At 30.1% G+C, this 23,727-nt stretch overlaps 1 protein-coding gene across 2 annotated transcripts in view; it reads left to right on the top strand.

The window, feature by feature from the left end:
* The window catches only part of LOC143226280 (voltage-dependent L-type calcium channel subunit beta-1-like), a 90,939-nt gene extending 83,555 nt beyond the window's left edge, over positions 1–7,384 (top strand). For both annotated transcript variants that reach the window (XM_076457035.1, XM_076457037.1), the window contains 3 exons: positions 191–286; positions 1,712–1,957; positions 4,715–7,384. In XM_076457035.1, coding sequence (XP_076313150.1) covers positions 191–286; positions 1,712–1,957; positions 4,715–5,029 — 657 coding nt within the window. In that variant the 3' untranslated portion in view covers positions 5,030–7,384. The remainder of the gene's footprint in view (positions 1–190; positions 287–1,711; positions 1,958–4,714) is intronic.
* The last annotated feature ends 16,343 nt before the right edge of the window (positions 7,385–23,727 follow it).

Genomic DNA, 23,727 nt, shown 5'->3' with positions numbered 1-23,727 from the left:
TCTTATAGCTCTTCTGTTCGCTAGGTCCTTCAACTATTGTATTATTAAAGTTTCAACATATAACTTTATGTCACGACTGTATTGCATTAGTTTTAGGTCCTATTACGACTGTGTTCGTCTGCTTTAGATCATGCAACATGTTGATTGTGAATGGTTTAGATTTTATAACGGCTTTATTCTACTGATATAGGTTCTTCAGCGGTTGATTAAATCCAGAGGAAAGTCTCAAAGTAGAAATCTGAATGTTCAGATGGTCGCAGCAGAAAAGTTAGCTCAGTGTCCACCTGTAAGTATTTATCTATTTTTTATAGTAACGTTAACCAGTTATACTTCGATAAATTACTTACGTTAAAAAATGTAACACAGTGCCTTTACTAAATATTCCTTAAATAAAAGTTAGTTCCGTGTCTCCAGTAAGTGTACGTATCTGTTCTTTAAAGAAAGTTAGTTTCGTGTCTCCTGTAAGTGTACGTCTCTGTTCTTTAAAGAAAGTTAGTTTCGTGTCTCCTGTAAGTGTACGTCTCTGTTCTTTAAAGAAAGTTAGTTTCGTGTCTCCTGTAAGTGTACGTCTCTGTTTTTTTTAAAGAAAGTTAGTTCTGTGTCTCTAGTAAGTGTACGTCTCTGTTTTTTAAAGAAAGTTAGTTCTGTGTCTCCATTAAGTGTTCGTCTCTGTTCTTTAAAGAAAGTTAGTTCTATGTCTCCAGTAAGTGTACGTCTCTGTTCGTTAAAGAAAGTTAGTTCCTTGTCTCCTGTAAGTGTACTCTCTGTTCTTTAAAGAAAGTTAGTTCTATGTCTCTAGTAAGTGTACGTCTCTGTTTTTTAAAGAAAGTTTCGTGTGTCCTGTAAGTGTTTGTCTCTGTTCTTTAAAGAACGTTAGTTCTATGTCTCTAATAAGTGTACGTCTCTGTTTTTTAAAGAAAGTGAGTTCTGTGTCTCTAGTAAGTGTACGTCTGTTTTTTAAAGAAAGTTAGTTCCGTGTCTCCTGTAAATGTACGTCTCTGTTCTTTAAAGATAGTTTCGTGTCTCCTGTAAGTGTACGTCTCTGTTCTTTAAAGAACGTTATTTCTATGTCTCTAGTAAGTGTACGTCTCTGTTTTTTAAATAAAGTTAGTTCCGTGTCTCCAGTAAGTGTTCGTCTCTGTTTTTTAAAAAAAGTTAGTTCCGTGTCTCCAGTAAGTGTTCGTCTCTGTTTTTTAAAAAAAGTTAGTTCCGTGTCTCCTGTAAATGTACGTCTCTGTTCTTTAAAGAAAGTTCCGTGTCTCTAGTAAGTGTACGTCTCTGTTTTTTAAAGAAAGTTAGTTCAGTGTCTCCAGTAAGTGTACGTCTCTGTTTTTTAAAGAAAGTTAGTTCCGTGTCTCCTGTAAGTATACGTCTCTGTTTTTTAAAGAAAGTTAGTTATGTGTCTCCAGTAAGTGTTCGTCTCTGTTCTTTAGAGAAAGTTAGTCCAATTTCGCCTGTAACTTTATATCTCTTTTTCCTTTAAAAAAAAGTGAACCCTGCGCCTCCTCTGAATGGACGTTCATGTTCCTGAACAAAATCTCCTTTTGTGTTTCCTGTAACACGTAGCTCGATGTCCTTTCTTTAAAATTCGTTTTAATCTTTAAAGGAGAGCCTGATGAGTGTGATTATTTAAATGTTAATTTTAGAGCTTAATAATAGGCGGGAAAGGTCGTAGAATAGCTGGTTTCTACAAATATACTCATTTTGATAGGAAATGTTCGACGCGATACTGGACGAGAATCAACTAGAAGACGCTTGTGAACACCTGGGGGAGATCCTAGAAAAATACTGGGAAGCCTTACACCCGCCTGTAAAGGCATCTCCTCCTACTGTCCCCCGTCCCATCCTCTCTCCTCGACTGGATCATACAGCAGGAAGTGTTGGTCTGTCAAGACATAATTCCACTCCTCCAGTTCGATTTACAAGTGACAGAACACGCGCAAGGAGGTCGGAAAAGGCATGTCCCTAATAATTGTTCCCCATTTATTTATTAACCTGATATTTATTAAAAGTTACTATACTATGGAAGCTTATGTCTGAAAGATCTATCTGTCATAATAGTCTTAAACTATCGTTGTTTCTTGACAGAAAAAACTGCAAATGTTTATCTCACAAGTCTTGAATAATCCTGTGTGTTGCTTTCGTTTCAAGGCGATAATTTATGTCAGTGTGTATAATGAACCAAGAAATCACAATTCTAAGAGAGTGTAACTGCTGTATGATAGTGAGCTTTAAAAACACACACTAAAATTATAAACACGCCATGAGGTTAGAAGATCAGGTTCATATATAGTTGATCTTTGTCAGCACACAAATCCAGCGCTGATGTAAAAGATTTGGTTTGGCGTATTTTAAACACCACACAAATCTACTCGTGGGCTATATATATATATATGAATTATTTTGATTTAACAGTGATAGACTAGTAGGCAGGCAGCTAGTCGACACCACCTACTGCCAACTTTTGAACTACTATAATCAAATAGTGAGATTTAACCTATGCTTCCAAAATGTACTTGCAGCTCCAAATGCAGAGCATTATTTTGTTTTAAATATTAGCGATAACTGGGTAAGAACCATGGAACTGAAGACCCAAGGCCCATCACGCTAGCCACTGTGACACACTTGGCTTCAGTAAAAAGTAGTGACAAAAATAAAAATTTAAATAGAACCTTGGGTAAATCATTCAAATCACTCGAAGACGAAGAATAGGTTGCAACTTTTAAGTCTGTCAGTAGGGGCGGCACTAGGTTCCATCGGCAGAAATTAAGGTCGTGCCCCTACTGAAACGGAGTTTGAAACCGTTTATTGTTGTATTGTTAAATACGGTGAGCTTAATGGCAAATAATAATACTTTAATGAACTTTTAATTACATCTCACCTTAAAATTAAAAGTTAGTCACTATAAGCTCTATTCCTTTGTAAGTAGTTACAACAGTACTGTAAAAGTTATTTAGTATGACCAGAAATAGTCCATTGTTTAGTTTTGTGTTTTAAATATACATTTCAAGCTATTATCATTTTTATATAACTGTTCATAATTGTTTGTTTGGTCACATTATAACGCCCCCACGGCTGAAAGGGCGAGCATGTTTCCTGTTCGGGGATTAGAACCAGCGACCTTCGGGGTACGAGTCTAGTGCCTCAACCACCTGCCATGGTTCGTAAATGTAAAATCGTTTCCTAACACACTAAGTTCCATTTATCTACCACCATAGCAAACACACCAAACTTTATAAACTGTAGATTTTTCTGGCCAACTTCTGTAGTTTAAGTCAACAATACCACACCAATAACATTTGTTCTATATTGTGTTTATGTTAGAATGTTTAGGTTAGAATGGAATCTAATGCTAATCTCTTTTTTTTTTTTACGAATAACAGTGACATAACTTTCGCCCAAATACTTTCATACCGTTTCATTACCAAAACTATTTTGAAAAATAGTTTCAGATTCTTATCGCGCATCCAGTTTCTTCTACGACTTAGTGTTTAAATACAAAACATTAGATTTACGATTGAGCAAGAATCGAAACCTAGACTATCTATTTTGGATATTTTAGTTGAATTAAAGCAGGAGTTTTGGTATTGTAAATTATCCTAAACGTTCCTTACTTGTATTTTTATTTAAATTTAGTTAATATCTATTTTGTTTCATAAAGAGTTACAAAATACACGTTTGCTTCAACAAAGTTCATTTTATCTCAGAACGACTGGTATGGGTATTAACACTTTTACTGAAGATGACCTAGGAAGGTTGAAATGTTGTTCTCTCCTTATCAATAAAAGTGTTAATACCCGTACCAGCCGTTATGAGATACATTTTTTTCAAGTGGGTTTCTCGTAAACAAGAATTTATTTTAAAGCTCTGTTACCGTTTTATACAAATAATAACTGTGATTTTATCCTACACTTGTAAACATGCCAATTTAAAAGCTTTTACAATAAATTTCCGTGATAGTGACAATAAGTGTTCATTGATGGATTTTATTGATGTGTTAGTGAAAAATATGGAATGCGCATGCAGTGTTACCTGGTGGATCAGCGGTAAATTTGCGGACTAGCAAAGCTAAAATTCGAGGTTCGATTCCTCACGGCTGAAGAACGAATGTTAAGTACATGAATAAAAGGGCTTTCGTTGAGATCTGACAACACTTCCTGAGTAGCCATCAGATTTCTCACAATTTTTAACACGAGTATAAGCTACAGACCACAGTTAATTTAAAAAGAAATCAACAGATGAGAAATAATTATTGTTTACTTACTGATCAGTAAAACGTAGCTTGATCCAAGAAAATCCATATGTTCAGTTGTCAATTCATTTCGAGAAGAGCTATCCAGGTTTACAGCAACGCTCAACAACCAAACTATGTTGATGTTTTTACCAAATTAAAAACATATAATCTCATATCAAACATGCTTGCTTCCTTCAGGTGGCGTCTCAGGTTATCAAACTTAGTGGAACATGCGCACTTGGTGAACTGTAAGTTTGACTGATTCGATCACATTTTAACTGAAAACTTTTAGAAGTATAAATTTGTATTAACCCTGACATATGAAACGAATTAATTAAATTATTGATTATATATAATTCGGGTAGAACCAGTGCTATTTTTGTTCAATTATATATTTAAACAAATACACGTATATGCTTAGAAGTAAACTTAAAAACGCTGGTTTTCAACAATAGTCTTAAAAGTAAGTTATATTTCCAGCTTTCATCGGAGTTTGATCAACATGTCATGTTACCCAAGTCTGGCGAGACTCTAGAACATCAAGCAGTGACGCCTTCCTCATCTAACCATCCTCACAGCGGTGCCAGAAATAGAATTTATGACCAATATATGGACTGGCCGGATGACCGTGATCCCTATCTTAATGACTATGGCTCTCTCGAAGCACAAGGTTCAGAGTCAGACCAAATCACGAGTGTCGTGGATTATGACTTGCAACATGGCCAAGAGGTAATAAACAGTACAGATTACCACAAGGTTCATGGACGTACTCGTCATCCAGTGAATGGTGTCTAGTACACTAAACTACAAGAAGAAATATGTATACTCCACGTTTCTGGCTTACAAGCGTTTTTCCATATGTGACTATATATGTGGGAAATAACATTGGATATGTAGTAAGTAACATTAAACAGGCATTGTGGATTGTATCGAATAATCCCTAATACGTACTGTGAAATACAATTTCAACGGATTTTTACATATTCAGCAAAAAACCTCCAACGGGTATTCTGGAATATGTTAAATAACCTCAGACAGATATTATGGAATATATAAATAATATTAACAAGAACTATGGATATCTAGTGTTAAATCTCCAACAGGTATATATTGAATAATAACCTTCTTCCAACGTGTATTATGATATTTAATCAGTTATTTATTTGGAATTTAGTGAATAACATCCAACTGATATTCTTTACATAACATTTGGTAAGTATTTTGAATATTCAATATGAAACCTCCAATACAGTACATTATCTCCATTAAGTAGTGTACATACCTAGTAAAACGTATAAAAATATATTCTAGGTACTCAGTAGATAACGTCCTGTAAGTGTTCCCTGTATAAATTAATGACTCTAAACAAATAACTATTATGAGTATCTAATTTTATAACCTCTAGGAAGTGTTATGGGTATTAGTAAATAACTGTTAACAAATATTATGAATATCGTTTAATACTTCCAAACTGCAACAAAGTGGATATCAATAAGAAGCCTCCAACAGGTATTTGTGACAAATATCAGTTAGTTTCGTGATGTTTAGTAAATAATTCATAAAATACAGTGTACGTATACTTTGTAGAATACAGTAAATAAACTCTAAAAGACATTCTGAATATCTAGAGTTGAGCCTGACATATATATCGCTAAATAATCTTAAAGATGTCTTGTATGAGTATTGGTAAATTACCCCAGCAGATATTACGAACAACAGTTATTTGTGGATATCACTAAGTAATAAGTTACAGATATTCATTAGAAAAATGTATATACAAAATATTCTGTACATCAATCACAGGTATTAAGTATATTATTAAATAGCCTTCTGTAACGAATATAAAGTAAGGTAAAATGTGTTCAAAAATATGTTTTCAAAAATGTTATATATCTAAATATTTATTTTGGTGTATAAGAAACACAGCATCCTGGATCGTTGGATATCTTCACATGTAGTAGCTCAACGAACAGGATATGTGATATAGTTGTGTATAAGTCACGATATAACATTTAAAATAATCGTGTCACTCTGTATATATCATGTACATACGTTCGTAACAACTGCAGCATGTAAGAAACAACAGAATTGGTACTGGTTTCCTTGATAACCATTTTGAATACACACAAACAAAATTGGTGCACTTTGTTAGACTGTTTATGTTTCACGTACGTTTATATATATATAGTTTCTTTGTTGGTTGGATTAGAATCAAAACTTGTTGATATTATATTTGTTATCTTGTATGTAAAATGGCTAGGTATAAAACGTGCGTGATCTGTCTCAGAAACTTGGACTGTTTCATCGCTAAGAGTATATTGATATCAACGCAACTGAACATTTTATTTCATTTCAATTATAACGAAAAGAATTAAAGATTCACTTTATTAGTTTTAAATATGTAAACTTGGGTTTTATTGGCAACTACATGCCATACATTATAAATAGGACAAAGGCTGTGTAGAAACAGAATTCACAGTTGTTACCAATGCTGAGTAATTCATACTTCAAGAAACTTCTGAATCAGCCATCCTCACATGGCTCGCCTTTATTCTACTTTTTGTAAGAGTATATGTTATCCTGATCTCAAGCCACACGTATGAGTACACATTAGTTCACTCTGTTTTATGTAGCGACTCATAATATGCACTAAATTACTGAATTCACCTAACTCTAAGAATATTTAAATTTATTTTTTATCTTGTACGATTACGATGTTTGAAATGTAGCCGCTAGAAACTTTTTAAAGATGCAGTGGATGGTATTGTTGCGAGCCATATTTTTAATATATGTTTTGTATTGCTTGCTAGAGGAAGTTGTGACGCCTAGAAAATTACCTGAGTGTCTTCATTAGACATGACGTTTCTAATTATCCAGAGACCTGGGAGAATATGTATTGTATAAAAACACCAAAGTCAATTAGTAAGTTAGCCAGTTAGACAGTGAGTGAGTTAATCTTTGTTAGTTAATGAGTTAGTTATATAGTAATAGAGTTCAGTGATTTATATTTTTTAAGTTTGTTCCGTAGATACGAGAATACTTTTAACTATAAAGTAGCTGATTTCTGTTTGTGAATTAGGCTTTCCGTAAACGTAGCTTGTATAACTTGTACTTTCGGTTGAAGAAATAAATTGCTTTCTTTATCGTTAAGTGGACTGGACTTCAAATTATTTTTATCGAATAATCAAAAATAACCGCCAACAACAGAAACTGTTAAAATATTACCCAGTAAAGAAATCTTGTGGTGAAAATAAAATAAAATGTAAACCAAATTTCAAGATGGTAGCACGTGATCGGATTGAAATATTTCAAGGTAGTAGCACGTGATCGGAGTGAGATTTTTGAAGATGGTAGCACGTGATCGGAGTGAAATATTTCAAAATGGTAGCACGTGATCGGAGTGAGATATTTCAAGGTGGTAGCGCATGATTGGAGTGAGATTGGTAATTTGTTGGAGATAACTAAATAGGGGAATGAAGAATAAACAGAAGGAGAGACAGCATTAAAAAAGATAATGAAGAAGGAGAAAGAAAATCAAAATAAGACCTGTAACAAATTTACAAAAATTAAAGGAAGTCAAAAAAAGAAAGGTCCTTCACTGATACTGTGACACTTAACAGCTGTGAAACCTTTTTGAACTATAGCCATACCACTGTCTCAACAAGTTACACAGCTTAGTAGGCCAGCTCAACAACATGGCTCAATCGAAAAGCTAACTGACTATGACAGAAAGGTACCATGGGAAACACATCTGGCTCAACTTGAAATCATCTCCAAAGTGGGAGTATGGAATAGTGCAGAACAAGCTATCAGTATTGCTGTATATTTGAAAGGACAATTCTTTACATGTGGTTACATTCTTCTTTACTTTCATTTGTAAATTCTTATAGTTTCTAATACAGTCTTTTCTCATTCTCGGTTATTCTGAATTATTATTAAAGTTAATTCAAGTAAAATAAGTAAATATATAATGCTAAACAATTTAGTTGTTAAAATAATGAAATAATTTGTTAATAAAACCGATAAATAAAATCCTGATAAGTAATAAACAAAATCAATAAAAACTACAATTCACCAACTTAATGTAGTTTACTCTGAAACAGTTATTGTTCAAGCAACCGATGATACAAATAGCGTCTAAGCCACTGCTGTGTCTGGTGTTACCCTTGACCTGATGGGCCCAGGTATTGACGAAAGGCATCGTCCATACTCGATATAGAAGATTTAGTGTGGTTGATATATTATCGCATTTTTCTCCATTCTCATTCATAAGCTCTTATATTTAGTAACATTAAGAAATCGTCCAGTGAAATAGCTTTAACAACAGTCAATCATTAGTGGTTACTTTATTAAACAGGTGTGGAATAACCCACCAAAAGGAAGTTTTCAACGTTTGGGTGCTGAGTAAGGAGGGCAGGCGAAACTTGTAGAAGATACATAAAGGTTTGACAAACTATGCTACTTAGATTATCCACACAGAATCATGGATTTATTGGCACAAGGCCAATTTGTAGACGTTATAGTGGATGATTATATGCAAATTAGACTAATTAAAGGTAGATGCATATATTTAAAGGGAGTTTTTCACTTAGTGATGTAACTTGAACTCATTAAATGGGAGATTAGCAACTAGGGTCGCCCTCCAGAAGTTACGGTACCATCAGGTCAGGTAGTCTAGAAGAACTGAAAATATAATTTAGACAACTAGTTACATAGAATTTAAGAAGTAAAACACAATAAAAGAGGTGTTTCAACTTTAACGTAGGAGAACATATTTCCAAAAACTGATGACAAAAGCATGTATGAAATAAAAACTCCACCCGAATGATGTCAAGAAAAAGGGAATTATAAATGTGGGACACTGTGAGGAATCAATAGAACAAAAAGATAATACCTTAAAGATGACTCACTGGGCCCAACCAGATCAAAGGAACAACAAACATTTGGAAACGGTAGTTATCTGGATTTTATGGACAAAGTTCGCCAGAGAATACTCATCTGTCACAACTGAAATAAGAAATTCATTGTTTAAGTAAACCAGCCCATGAGTTAATGGATTCATTGATGAGAAACTTTAAAACATGTTGATTTCTAAAGATACAGTTGTTCGGCTCGGTCTGATAGTGAGAGATGAGGCATTGCCTCCATAGATAATGAAATCAAATGGATTGATGTGGAAAAATAGTAGGTATTTCCACTGCAAAGTAAAGGACACCTACTTACAAAAATCAGGTACTGAAAAAAAATCTCATTCTCAGAGCCATTAACACAAAAAACGTGACGTATGAGTCAACTCTGAAGAGAATCTTGCAAGATGAGAAGCTGCACAGTCAGTATGCCAGCATCATAGAACTGATCAAGACAAGATGTAAAAACGTTGATGTCAGATCTTCCCCAAAGACATCTAACCCCTCACTAACAAGCGCTGTATGACCAGTGTTGTGGAAGTCTTGCAGTGTTTAATACCACCGATTACATGAATCTTGGTAAACCAGCATACTTTCTCCAGAAAACCTGTTGACCTTTTCCAGACAAATAAATATCTCGTAAGATTGACATTGGAGGTGCATTTCCAATATGTCAATTAGCCAGATGGCTTCCAGTTGCTGAACATGCTGAGACTTTCAGACATAAAAACTATTAAAAATGAGTATTGTTGGGACCGAGCACTAATCTTTTTGCAGCACCTGTTGTACTTGTGAAAAAAAAGGATGAGCATGTGAAGTGTTCTTGTGGACTTTCAGAGGGTGGATGGAGTTACCAAGAAAGATACCCTCCTACTGCAAAGAAATGATCACTTTGAATGTTTTATCTGGATAAATGTTATTTTCTATATTGAATCTGAAGAGCTGTTATTAGCAATTATAAGTCAAAGAAGCAAGTAGAGGTAGGACAATTTCGCATGGAGTGTGTTGTGATAGTTTGTTGTGTTGCCATTTGACCTATTTAATGCAACTGCTATATGTCAATGACTAATAGAAAATGTTCTCTCTGAACAACCCTGAAGTGTCATACTTATCTCTCTGAATGACAAAGTCAAGTATGGGAAGACTTATGATGTTTATAATGAGATAAGGAAAGTATTGGATAGGTTTGGGAAAGATAATGTCACACTGAATCCCTAAATGTCTGACTTATTTCTTGAACAGGAGAGTTTCGGGGCAAGTAGTAAGTGAAGAAGGAGCATCTACAATCTAAATTAAGATTGAATTTATTCTGAATTGACCAATATCAAATAACTTGCATGAGTTAAGAATATTTCATGGACTGTGCTCTAACAATTGTTGTTTTATAAAACAATTCTCTGATAGAGTTTATTCTCTACACAAATTACTTAAAAACAAACAATTTTTGTTAGATTTCTAAATGTGAACAAACATTAAACAAATCGAACACATAATTAACCACTGCTCCTGTATTAGTATACTAACTCATGAATTTAACTTGTCGACAAACCTTATGTTCTTTTCAAACAATTTCGGAAAGAATTTGTCAAGAAGAGCCCAACGGTGCTGTTGATACCATACCCAGAGTATCTCCAAGGGTAGAACTATCGGTAAACTTTCTCAGCCATCTACCCGTAGAAGTTTCTCTCTCCAGTGATAAGCAAGCAACGAACCACTAATGAAAGAGGTTTTTGTACATTAAGCCATAGAAGTAAAAAATATTGGGGGACAGTTTAAGAAGCAGTAAATAACATACGGAAAAAAATTGTTTTGCTTATCATTTAAATAATGATTTAGCGATTGTGGTGTCTCTTTAAGAATAGCAGTTATTTTAGTTGTAAATCGTGACTTTATTACTAATTATTAAATTTAAGACATTATTGTTTTATTTGTGTATTAGAATTATTCAAAGGATTTCGTAATCCAAGAAGAAGCAGTGTTTTAGGCTATGTTTTTAATATTTTAATTTAAATATTTTGCACTGTTTGCTAGAGAGAGTTTTGGCATAATGTAGTGATCATGTTGGACACAAAGATTTCCAGATGAGTGTTTATATGACGTTTTGAATTTTCGAGATTCGGGAAAACGTACAAAAACACCAGAGTTAGTAAAATAAGTTTAGTGCTTTAAATAAGCTAACCACTAGTATACACTACGTAATATGTTTCTTTCTTCTTTTTTAGCGGAAGGGAATTGCGAACACTGGACCCTCAGATCCATAATCCATCACGTTAGCAACTGGTTATGTTCATTGGAGACAAAGAGCAGTAGTTATCGTTAACGATCATTAAGATAGACTATATTATAATATTCATCGGAGTGCAATACTTGCCTTTAAGGATAAAAAGGAATAGTTCCATTATTCTGTTTGTCAGGATACAATAATAGTGTTAACATAATCAAGTGTCAACAATAACTTTGTCTCGTTCTCCGTTTTGTGAAGTTAGTTTCTCTATTTTCTTTTTAAAATTGTTATTTTTACCTCATAACTGACCGCTGTAAGATACATATCATATTTATTGAACAATAACTGCAACAATTCACTTTAGTTTTTCTGATACGATCAACTTGATATCACTTTAAGACACAGCATGTTCGCTGCATTCGTAGGCGCTTCCTTCGCCATATTTCTTATTTTTATTTCTTTGCTGAAGTTTAGTTACTTTACGTAATACAAGCAGAGGGTTCCAGTTAGTTACTTTACGTAATACAACCAGAAGGTTCTAGTTAGTTACTTTACGTAATACAACCAGAGGGTTCTAGTTCGTTGTCTTTGATGATATTCCTACGTTTATTATATCTCCAGCTTTTTTTATTTTTTGATAAACATCTATCTCTGGGATACTTTTCATAATACATGGAATTGTATAGTGATACTTAACTCCAAAATTGAAATAATATAAAATTAATAAATTGCATTTGGTAGTTCTTCCTCACACACTGCTATTTCCCACAGTTCGATGTTATGAAGTGTTCAAAGAGAAAGATGATACTTGAAAAGTATGTAGTTCGTAATTCATCTCCTGTGGTTAAAAGCAGTCATACTCAATTGTTCTTAACCAATCAGCACTGTGAGCTTCTGGAACACGCCTTTTCTCTTTGCCAGCAACCCCACACACGTTTCTATTGATAGAACAAACTATGGTTACCGGAAAATCAATGTTTCTCACATAAAATGAAATTTTTATTTTGTATTGTCGTAACAGGTACAGTACGTTTCAACTGCTAGAAGAATCATTTTGTTATAGGTGTTTGTCAAATGAATAGAGAATGTTAACATATATATATTTTCACTAAATTTATGCGATTCTTTATTCTAGACAATTCTCTTAAGGATTAACCACTACAATGCCCGAATCTGCAATTGAAACCAAATATTAGTTGCTTTCCTTTTACATAAAAGAAAACTATTCCAACTGTTTCAAACACAAACATAAATACAATTTGTGATTTGCAAAGATCGGTAATTTAGTCAAATCATTCGTAACTTTTTCACCTATTGTATATGTATCGATAGACTAACGTCAAAGAAGTTGTACGAATTCTTTACTAGAATAGGAAAATGAAGTATATTAGACAAATTTATTTAAAAAAGGTCCAGGATGAAAATCATGAGAAAGTTTAAAGTAAAAAATTTGGAAAAGGAATTTTTTGCATAAAGTAGATAGACTGACTCCAAAACTGTTCCTTATCAGTTAAGGCGTTTATACATAAGAACTTAAACTTATATAAACTCCCTAAATTCATTAGTCCAATTACACTTTCTCAAAAATAAAGAAACATTGAATAATTTAATATTACCAGACAGGGAACGTTATAAACAAGGATATATCGAATTCGTTCTTCAATTGAATTAAGATTAGTTTCTCAAACATTTAAAATGTGATACACTATAAAAAACAACTTATTTTTACATTTATAAAGCAGTATGAATATGTCTATCTACAAATCAGGTTGTGACTTATTCACAGATTTAAAAAACAGTAAGTACATATCTATCTACAGATCAGATTGTGAATTATTCTTAGAGTTATAAAACAGCAGTTATATATCTATCTCTGGATCAAGTTGTGACTTACTCTTACAGGTATAAAACAGTAAGTACATATTTATGTATACATCAGGTTGTGAATTGTTCTTACAGTTATAAACCAGTAAAAAACATATCTATCTATGGATCAGGTTGTGACTTACTCTTACATCTATAAAAGAGTAAGTACATATATATCCTTAGAACAGGTAGTGACTAATTCTTACATTTACAAAACAGAAAATACATATCTATCTATAGATCAGGTTGTGACTTATTCTTACAGTTATGAAACACTAAATACATATCTATCTGTAGATCAGAATGTGAATTATTCTTACATTTATAAAACAGTACTTACATATCTATCTATGCATAAGGTTGTGACTTATTCTTACAGGTATAAAACAGTAGTTACATATCTATCTATAAATCAGGTTGTGACTTATTCTTACAATTATAAAACAGGAAGTACATATCTATCCATAGATCAGGTTGTGAATTATTCTAACAGTTATTAAAGAGTAAGTACATATATATCTATTGATTAGGTTGTGACTTACTTATACAGGTATAAAACAGTAAGTACATATCCATAGATAGATCAGGATGTGAATTTTTCTTACAGTTATAAAACACTAAGTACATATCTATCTATAGATCTGGTAGTCAATTATTATTACACTTAAAAAATGAGTACATTTCTATCTATGGATCAGGTTGTGACTTATTCTTACATTTAAAAAACAGTAAGTACATATTTATCTATATATCAGGTTGTGACTTATTCTTACAGTTATAAGACAGTAAGTACATATCTATCTATAGATCAGGTAGTCAATTATTATTACACTTAAAAAAATCAGTAAATTTCTATCTATGAATCAGGTTGTGACTTATTCTTACAGTTATAAAACAGAAAGAACATATCTGTCTATGGAACAGGAAGTGAATTATTCTTACAGTTATGAAAGAGTAAGTACATATCTCTGTATAGATTAAGTTGTGGCTTTTTTTTTACAGGTATAAAACAGTAAGTACATATATAACTATAGATCAGGTTTTCAATCATTATTACACTGAAAAAAAAGACTAAGTACATATCTAGCTATAAATCAAGTTGTGAATTATTCTTACAGTTATAAACCAGTAAAGACATATCTATCTATGGATCAGGTTGTGAATTATTCTTACAGTTATAAAACAGTAAAAACATATATATCAATAGATCAGGTGGTAAATTATTCTTACAGCTAAAAATAATAAAGACATATCTATCAATAGATCAGGTTGTGAATTATTCTTACAGTTATAAAACTCTAAGGTCATATCTATCTATGGATCAGGTTGTGATTTATTCTTACACTTATAAAACAGTAAGTACATATCTATCTATATATGAGGTAAAGAATTATTCTTACACTTATAAAACAGAAAGGACATATCTATGTATCAAGTTGTGAATTATTCTTACAATTATAAACCAGTAAGGAAATATTTATCTATGAATCAGGTTGTGAATTCTTTTTTAAAGTTATAAAACAGTAAATACATATCTATCGATAATAAGATGTGAATTTTTCTTACAGGTATAAAACAATAAAAAAATGCTATCTATCAATCAGGTTGTGAATTATTCTTACAGTTATAAAACAGTAACTAGATATGTATTTATGGATCAGTTGTGCATTATTCTTACACTTATAAACAGTAAGGACATATTTATCTATAGATGAGGTTGTGAATTATTCTTACAGTTATAAAACTGTAATTACATATATATCTTCAAATCAGGTTGTGATATATTTTTACACGTATAAAACAGTATTTACATTTCTATCACATGACCAGGTTGTGACTATATGTTTTATGACTGAAACAATGAGTACATGTCTATTTAATAATCAGGTTGTGACTTATTCTTACATTTATAAAAAAGAAAGGACATATTTATCTGTATATAAAATTGTGATTTATTCTTACAGTTATAGAATAATAATTACATATCTATCTATTGATCGGGTTGTGAATTATACTTAAATCTATAAAACAGTAAGTACATATGTATCTTTAGAACAGGTTGTTAATTATTATAACAGTTATAAAACAGTAAATAAGTATCCATCTATAGAAGAGAATGTGAATTTTTTTAAAGTTATAAAACAGAAAGAACATATCTATCTATGGGTCAATTGTGAATTATTCTTACAGTTATAAAACAGTACGTACATATCTATCTATAGATGAGTTTGTAAATTATTCTAACAGTTATAAAACTGTAAGTACATATCTAACTATGGATCAGATTGTGAATTATTCTTACAATTATAAAATAATAAGTATATATCTATCTGTAGATGACGTTGTAAATTATTTTCACAGTTATAAAAGAGTAAGTACATATCTAGCTATAAATCAAGGTGTGAATTATTCTTACAGTTATAAACCAGTAAAGGCATATCTATCTATGGATCAGGTTGTGAATTATTCTTACAGTCATAAAATAGTAAAAACATATCTATCTATGGATCAGGTTATGAATTATTTTTACAGTTATAAAAGAGTAAGTAGATATCTATCTATAGATCAGGTTGTGAATTATTATTACACTTATTACAGTAAGTACATATTTAACTATAGATCAGATTTTGAATTATATTTACAGTTATAAAACAGTAAGTACATATCTATCTATGGATCAGATTGTGAATTATTCTTACAGTTATAAAATAGTAAATACATATCTATCTCTAGATGAGGTTCAGAATTATTCTTACTGTTATAAAACAGTAACTACATATCTATCTATAGATGAACTTGTGAATTATTTTTACAGTTATAAACCAGTAAAGACTTATTTATCTATGGATCAGGTTGTGACTTATTCTTACATGTATAAAATAGTAGTAACATATCTATCTAATGATAAGGTTGTGACTTATTCTTTCATGTATGAAACAGTAAGTACTTTCTATCTAATAATCAGGTTGTGAATTATTCTTACATTTATAAAACAGTATGGAAATATTTATCTATATATCAGGTTGTGATTTATATTTACAGTTATAAAATAACAAGTACATATCTATTTATTCATCAGGTTATGGCTTATTCTTACGGTTATGAAAGAGTAGGTACATATTTATCTATAGATCAGGTTGTGAATAATTCTTACAGTTATAAAACAGTAAATACATATCTATCTATGGATCAGGTTGTGAATTATTCTTACATCTATAATACAGTAAGAACACATTTAACAATGGGTCAGGTTGTAAATTATTTTTATAGTTATAAAAGAGTAAAAACATATCTATCTAAATATGATGTTGTGAATTATTCTTACAGTTATAAAACAGTAAGTACATATCTATCGATAGATCAGGATGTGAATTTTTCTTACAGTTATAAAACAATAAAAACATGTCTATCTATAGATCAGGTTAAGAATTATTCTTACAGTTATAAAACAGTAAGTACATATCTATCTATTGATAAGGTTGTGACTTATTCTTACATAAATAAAAAAGTAAGAACATATCTATCTATAGATCAGGTTATGAATTATTCCTAAAAGTATAAACCAGAAACTACATATGTATCTATAAATTAGGTTGATAATTATTCTTACAGTTCAAAAACTGTAAGTACATATCTATCTATGTGTGAGTTTGTGAATTATTCTTCCAGTTATAAAACAGCAAGTACATATCTATCTATAGATAAGGTTGTGAATTATTTTTACAATTATAAACCAGTAAAAAAATATCTATCTATGAATCAGGTTCTGACTTATTCTTACACGAATAAAATAGTAGTTACATATCTATCTAATGATCAGGTTGTGACTTATTCTTTCATGTATTAAACAATAAGTACATGTCTATCCGATAATCAGGTTGTGACTTATTCTTTCATGTATTAAACAATAGGTACATGTCTATCCGATAATCAGGTTGTGACTTATTCTTACAGTTATTAAATAAAAAGTACATATCTATCTATTTATCAGGTTATAACTAATTCTTACAGTTATGAAAGAGTAAGTACATATTTATCTATAGATCAGGTTGTGAATAATTCTTACAGTTATAAAACAGTAAGTACATATCTATCTATAGATCAGGTTGTGAATTACTTTTACAGTTATAAAAGTGTAAGTAGATATCTATCGATGGACCAAGGTGTGACTTATTCTTACATTTATAAAACAGTAAGGGCATATTTATCTGTGTATGAATTTGTGAATAATTATCAGAGTTATAAAACAGCAAGTACATATCTATCTATAAATCAGGTTGTGAATTATTCTTACAGTTATAAAACAGCATGTAAAAATCCATCTATAGATGAGAATGTGATTTTTTTTAAAAGTTATAAAACAGTAAGTACATATCTATCTATAGATAGGTTTGTGAATTATTCTTACAGTTATAAAACATTAAGCACATACCTATTTATAGATGAGGTTGTGAATAATTCTTACAGTTATAAAACTGTAAGTACATATCTATCTGTGGATCACTTGGTGAATTATTCTTACAAATACAAAACAATAAGTACATATCAATCTATAGATCAGATTGTGAATTATTTTTACAGTTATAAAACAGTAAGTACAAATCTATCGATAGATCAGGATATGAATTTTTCTTACAGCTATAAAACAGTAAATACATATCTATCTATAGATGAGGTTAAGAATTATTGTTACAGTTATAAAACAACAAGTACATATCTATCTGTAAATCAGGTTGTGAATTATTCTTACAGTTATAAAAAAGTAAGAACGTATCTATCTATAGATCAGGTTATGACTTATTCTTACACGAATAAAATAGTAGTTACATATCTATCTAATGATCAGGTTGTGACTTATTCTTTCATGTATTAAACAATAAGTACATGTCTATCCGATAATCAGGTTGTGACTTATTCTTACAGTTATTAAATAAAAAGTACATATCTATCTATTTATCAGGTTATAACTAATTCTTACAGTTATGAAAGAGTAAGTACATATTTATCTATAGATCAGGTTGTGAATAATTCTTACAGTTATAAAACAGTAAGTACATATCTATCTATGGATCAGGTTGTGAATTACTTTTACAGTTATAAAAGTGTAAGTAGATATCTATCGATGGACCGAGGTGTGACTTATTCTTACATTTATAAAACAGTAAGGGCATATTTATCTGTGTATGAATTTGTGAATAATTATCAGAGTTATAAAACAGCAAGTACATATCTATCTATAAATCAGGTTGTGGATTATTCTTAGTTATAAAACAGCATGTAAAAATCCATCTATAGATGAGAATGTGAATTTTTTTTAAAGTTATAAAACAGAAAGAACATATCTATCTATGGGTCACTTATGAATTATTCTTACAGTTATAAAACAGTAAGTACATATCTATCTATAGATGAGTTTGTGAATTATTCTTATAAATATAAAACAGTAAGTCTATATCTCTCGATAGATCAGGATATGAATGATTTTTACACTTATAAAACAATAAAAACATGTCTTTCTATAGATCAGGTTGTGAATTATTCTTACAGATACAAAACAGTAAGTGCATATCTATCTGTAGATCAGGTTGTAAATTATTCATACATTTATAAAACATGATAGAGATATTTATCTATATATCAGTTGTGATTTATATTTACAGTTATAAAATAATAAGTACATATCTATTTATTCATCAGGTTATAACTTATTCTTACAGTTATGAAAGAGTAGGTACATATTTATCTATAGGTCAGGTTGTGAATAATTCTTACAGTTATAAAACAGTAAGTACATATCTGTCTATGGATCAGATTGTGAATTATTCTTACAAATATAAAATAATAAGTATATATCTATCTGTAGATGAGGTTGTGAATTATTTTCACTGTTATAAACCAGTAAAGGCATATCTATCTACAGATCAAGTTGTGGATTATTCTTACAGTCATAAAATAGTAAAAACATATCTATCTATGGATCAGGTTACGAATTATTTTTACAGTTATAAAAGAGTAAGTAGATATCTATCTATAGATCAGGTAGTGAATTATTATTACACTTATTACAGCAAGTACATATTTAACTATAGATCAGATTGTGAATTATATTTACAGTTATAAAACAGTAAGTACAAATCTATCGATAGATCAGGATATGAATGTTTCTTACAGTTATAAAATAATAAAAACATGTTATCTGTAAATCAGGTTGAGAATTATATTTACAATTATAAAGCACTAAGGACATATCTATCTATGGATCAGATTGTGAAGTCTATCTATAGATGAGGTTAAGAATTATTCTTACTGTTATAAAACAGTAACTACATATCTATCTATAGATGAACTTGTGAATTATTTTTACAGTTATAAATCAGTAAGGACTTATTTATCTATGGATCAGGTTGGGAATTATTCTCACAGTTATAAAACAGTAGGTACTCATCTATCTATGTATGAGGTTGTGATTATTCTTACATCTATAAAACAGTAAGAACACATCTAACTATGGGTCAGGTTGTAAATTATTTTTACAGTTATAAAAGAGTAAAAACATGTCTATCTAAATATGATGTTGTGAATTATTCTTACAGTTATAAAACAGTAAGTACATATCTATCGATAGATCAGGTTGTGAATTATTCTTACAGTTATAAAACAGTATGTAAAAATCCATCTATAGATGAGAATGTGATTTTTTTTAAAGTTATAAAACAGTAAGAACATATCTATCTATGGGTCACTTATGAATTAATCTTACAGTTATAAAACAGTAAATACATATCTATCTATAGATGAGTTTGTGAATTATTCTTTCAGTTATAAAACATTAAGCACATACCTTTTTATAGATGAGGTTCTGAATAATTCTTACAGTTATAAAACTGTAAGTACATATCTATCTGTGGATCACTTGGTGAATTGATCTTACAAATAAAAAACAGTAAGTATATATCTCTCGATACATCAGGATGTGAACGATTTTCACACTTATAAAACAATAAAAACATGTTTTTCTATAAATCAGGTTGTCAATTATTCTTACAGATACAAAACAGTAAGTGCATATCTATCTGTAGATCAGGTTGTGAATTATTCATACATTTATAAAATAGTATAGAGATATTTATCTATATATCAGGTTGTGATTTATATTTACAGTTATCAAATAATAAGTACATATCTATTTATTCATCAGGTTATGACTTATTCTTACAGTTATTAAACAGTAGGTACATATTTATCTATAGATCAGGTTATGACTTATTCTTACAGGTATAAAACAGTAAGTACATATCTATCTATCTATCAGGTTGTGAATTATTCTTACATCTATAAAACATTATGTACATATATATCTTTAGAACAGGTTGTTAATTATTATTACAGTTATAAAACAGTAAACACATAACTATTTATAGATCAGATGCGAATTATTCTTACAGATACAAAACAGTAAGTGCATATATATCTATAGATCAGGTTGTGAATTATTCTTACAGTTATAAAATAATACATATATGCTATCTATAAATTACATTGTGAATTATATTTACAATTATAAAACACTAAGGACATATCTATCTGTGGATCACTTGGTGAATTATTCTTACAAATATAAAACAGTAAGTACAAATCTATCAATAGATCAGGATATGAATTTTTCTTACAGTTATAAAATAATAAAAACATGCCATCTATAAATAAGGTTGTGAATTATATTTACAATTATAAAACACTAAGGACATATCTATCTATGAATCAGGTTGTGAATTATTCTTACAGTTATAAAATAGTAATTTCATATCTATCTATAGATGAGGTTTTGAATTATTTTTACTGTTATAAAACAATAACTACATATTTATCTATACATGAGGTTTTGAATTATTTTTACATTTATAAACCAGTAAGTACATATCTATCTGTAAATCAGGATGTGAATTATTCTTATAATTATAAAACAGTAAGGACATATTTATCTATAGATGAGGTTGTGAATTATTCTTACAGTTATAAAACAGTATCTAAACATCAATCTATAGATGAGGTTGTGAATTAATCTTACAGTTATAAAACAGTCAGGACATATATGTCTATAGATGAGGTTGTGAATTATTCTTACAGGTATAAAACAGTCAGGACATATCTATTTATGTTTCAGGTTATGAATTATTCTTACAGTTATAAAACAGTAAGTACATATCTATCTCTTGATATGGATGTGAATTATTCATACAATTATAAAACAGTAAGGACATATTTATCTATGGATCAGGTTGTGAATAATTCTTACAATTATAAAACTCTAATTACATATCCATCTTCAGATTAGGTTGTGAATTATTCTTACAGTTATAAAACATTAAAGACATATTTATCTATAGATGAGTTTGTTAATTATTTTTACAGTTATTAACCAGCATGGACATATCTATTTATGGATCAGGTTGTGAATTATTCTTACAGTTATAAAACAGTAAGGACAAATCTATATATAAATCTGATAGTGAATTATTCTTACAGTTATAAAACAGTATGTAAACATCAATTTATAGATGAAATTGTGATTTTTTTTACAGTTCTAAAACAGTAAGTACATATCTATCTATAGATCAGGTTGTGAATTATTCTTACAGTTATAAACCAGTAAAGACATATCTATCTATGGATCAGGTTGTGAATTATTCTTACAGGTATAAAACATTAAGCACATATCTATCTATAGATCAGGTTGTGAATATTTTCACATATATAAAACAAGAGTTACATTTCTATCTATGGATCAGGTTGTGAGTTATTCTTTCATGTATGAAACAGTAAGTACATGTCTATCTAATAATCAGGTTGTGAATTAGTCTTACATTTATAAAACAGTATGGAGATATTTATCTATATATCAGGTTGTGATTTATAATTACAGTTATAAAATAATAAGTACATATCTATTTATTCATCAGGTTATGACTTATTCTTACAGTTATGAAAGAGTAAGTACATATTTCTCTATAGATCAGGTTGTAAATAATTCTTACAGTTATAAAACAGTAAGTACACATCTATCTATGGATTAGGTTGTGAATTATTCTTACATCTATAAAACAGTAAGAACATATCAAACTATGGATCAGGTTGTAAATTATCTTTACAGTTATAAAACAGAAAGGACATATCTATCTATAGATAAGTTTGTGAATTATTCTTACAGTTATAAAACATTAAGCACAAAATTATTTATAGATGAGGTTGTGAATAATTGTTATAGTTATAAAACTTTAAGTACATATCTATCTGTGGATCACTTGGTGAATTATTCTTACAAATATAAAACAGAAAGTACATATCTATCTATAGATCAGGATGTGAATTTTTCTTACAGTTATAAAACAATAAAAACATATCTTTCTGGAGATCAGGTTGTGAATTATTCTTACAGATACAAAACAGTAAGTGCATATCTATCTGCAGATCAGGTTCTGAATTATTATTACACTTATAAAACAATTTGTAAACATCAATTTATAGATGAGGTTGTGATTTTTTTTACAGTTCTAAAACAGTAAGTACATATCTATCTATTGATAAGGTTGTAACTCATTTTAAACTTATGAAATTGTAAGTACATATATATCTATAGATCATGTTGTGAATTATTCTTACAGTTATAAACCAGTAAGGACATATCTATATATGGATCAGGTTGTGAATTATTCTTACAATTATAAAACAATAACTACATATCTCTCTATAAATGGATTTGTGAATTATTCTTACAGTTATAAAACAGTGAGGACATATCTCTCTATATATGAAGTTGTGAATTATTCTTACAGTTATAATACAGTAAATACATATCTATCAATAGATGATGTTGAGCATTATTCTTACAGCTATGATAGAGTAAGGACATATTTATCTACGTATCGGGTTGTGAATAATTCTTACAGTTATAAAACAGTAAGCACATATCTAGCTACAGATCAGATTGTGAAATATTTTTACATCTATAAAACAGTAAGTACATATATATCTTTAGAGCAGGTTGTGTATTATCCTAACAGTTATAAAACAGTAGTGAAATAACTAGTTACGGATCAGGTTGTGAATCATTCTTACAGTTAAAAAACAGTATGTACATAACCAACTCCAAATGAGGTGGTGAATTTTTCTTTCAGTTATAAAACAGTAAGGACATATGTATCAATAGGTCAGATTGTGAACTATTCTCACACTTATAAAACAGTAGTTACATATCTATCTATGAATCAGGTTGTGAGTTATTCTTTCATGTATCAAACAGTAAGTACATGTCTATCCGATAATCAGGTTGTCACATATTCTTACATTTATAAAACAGTAAGCACATAACTATCTATAGATCAGGTTGTGAATTATTCTTACAGTTATAAAACAGTAAGTACATATTTATCTATAGATCAGGTTGTGAATAATTCTTACAGTTATAAAACAGTAAGTACATATCTATCTATGGATAA

The sequence above is a fragment of the Tachypleus tridentatus genome, chromosome 9 (genome assembly GCF_004210375.1).
Source record: "Tachypleus tridentatus isolate NWPU-2018 chromosome 9, ASM421037v1, whole genome shotgun sequence".
Classification (NCBI taxonomy): Eukaryota; Metazoa; Arthropoda; class Merostomata; order Xiphosura; family Limulidae; genus Tachypleus; species Tachypleus tridentatus.
Note: the sequence above shows the minus strand (reverse complement) of the source record. Positions and strands in the feature narration are given on the sequence as shown.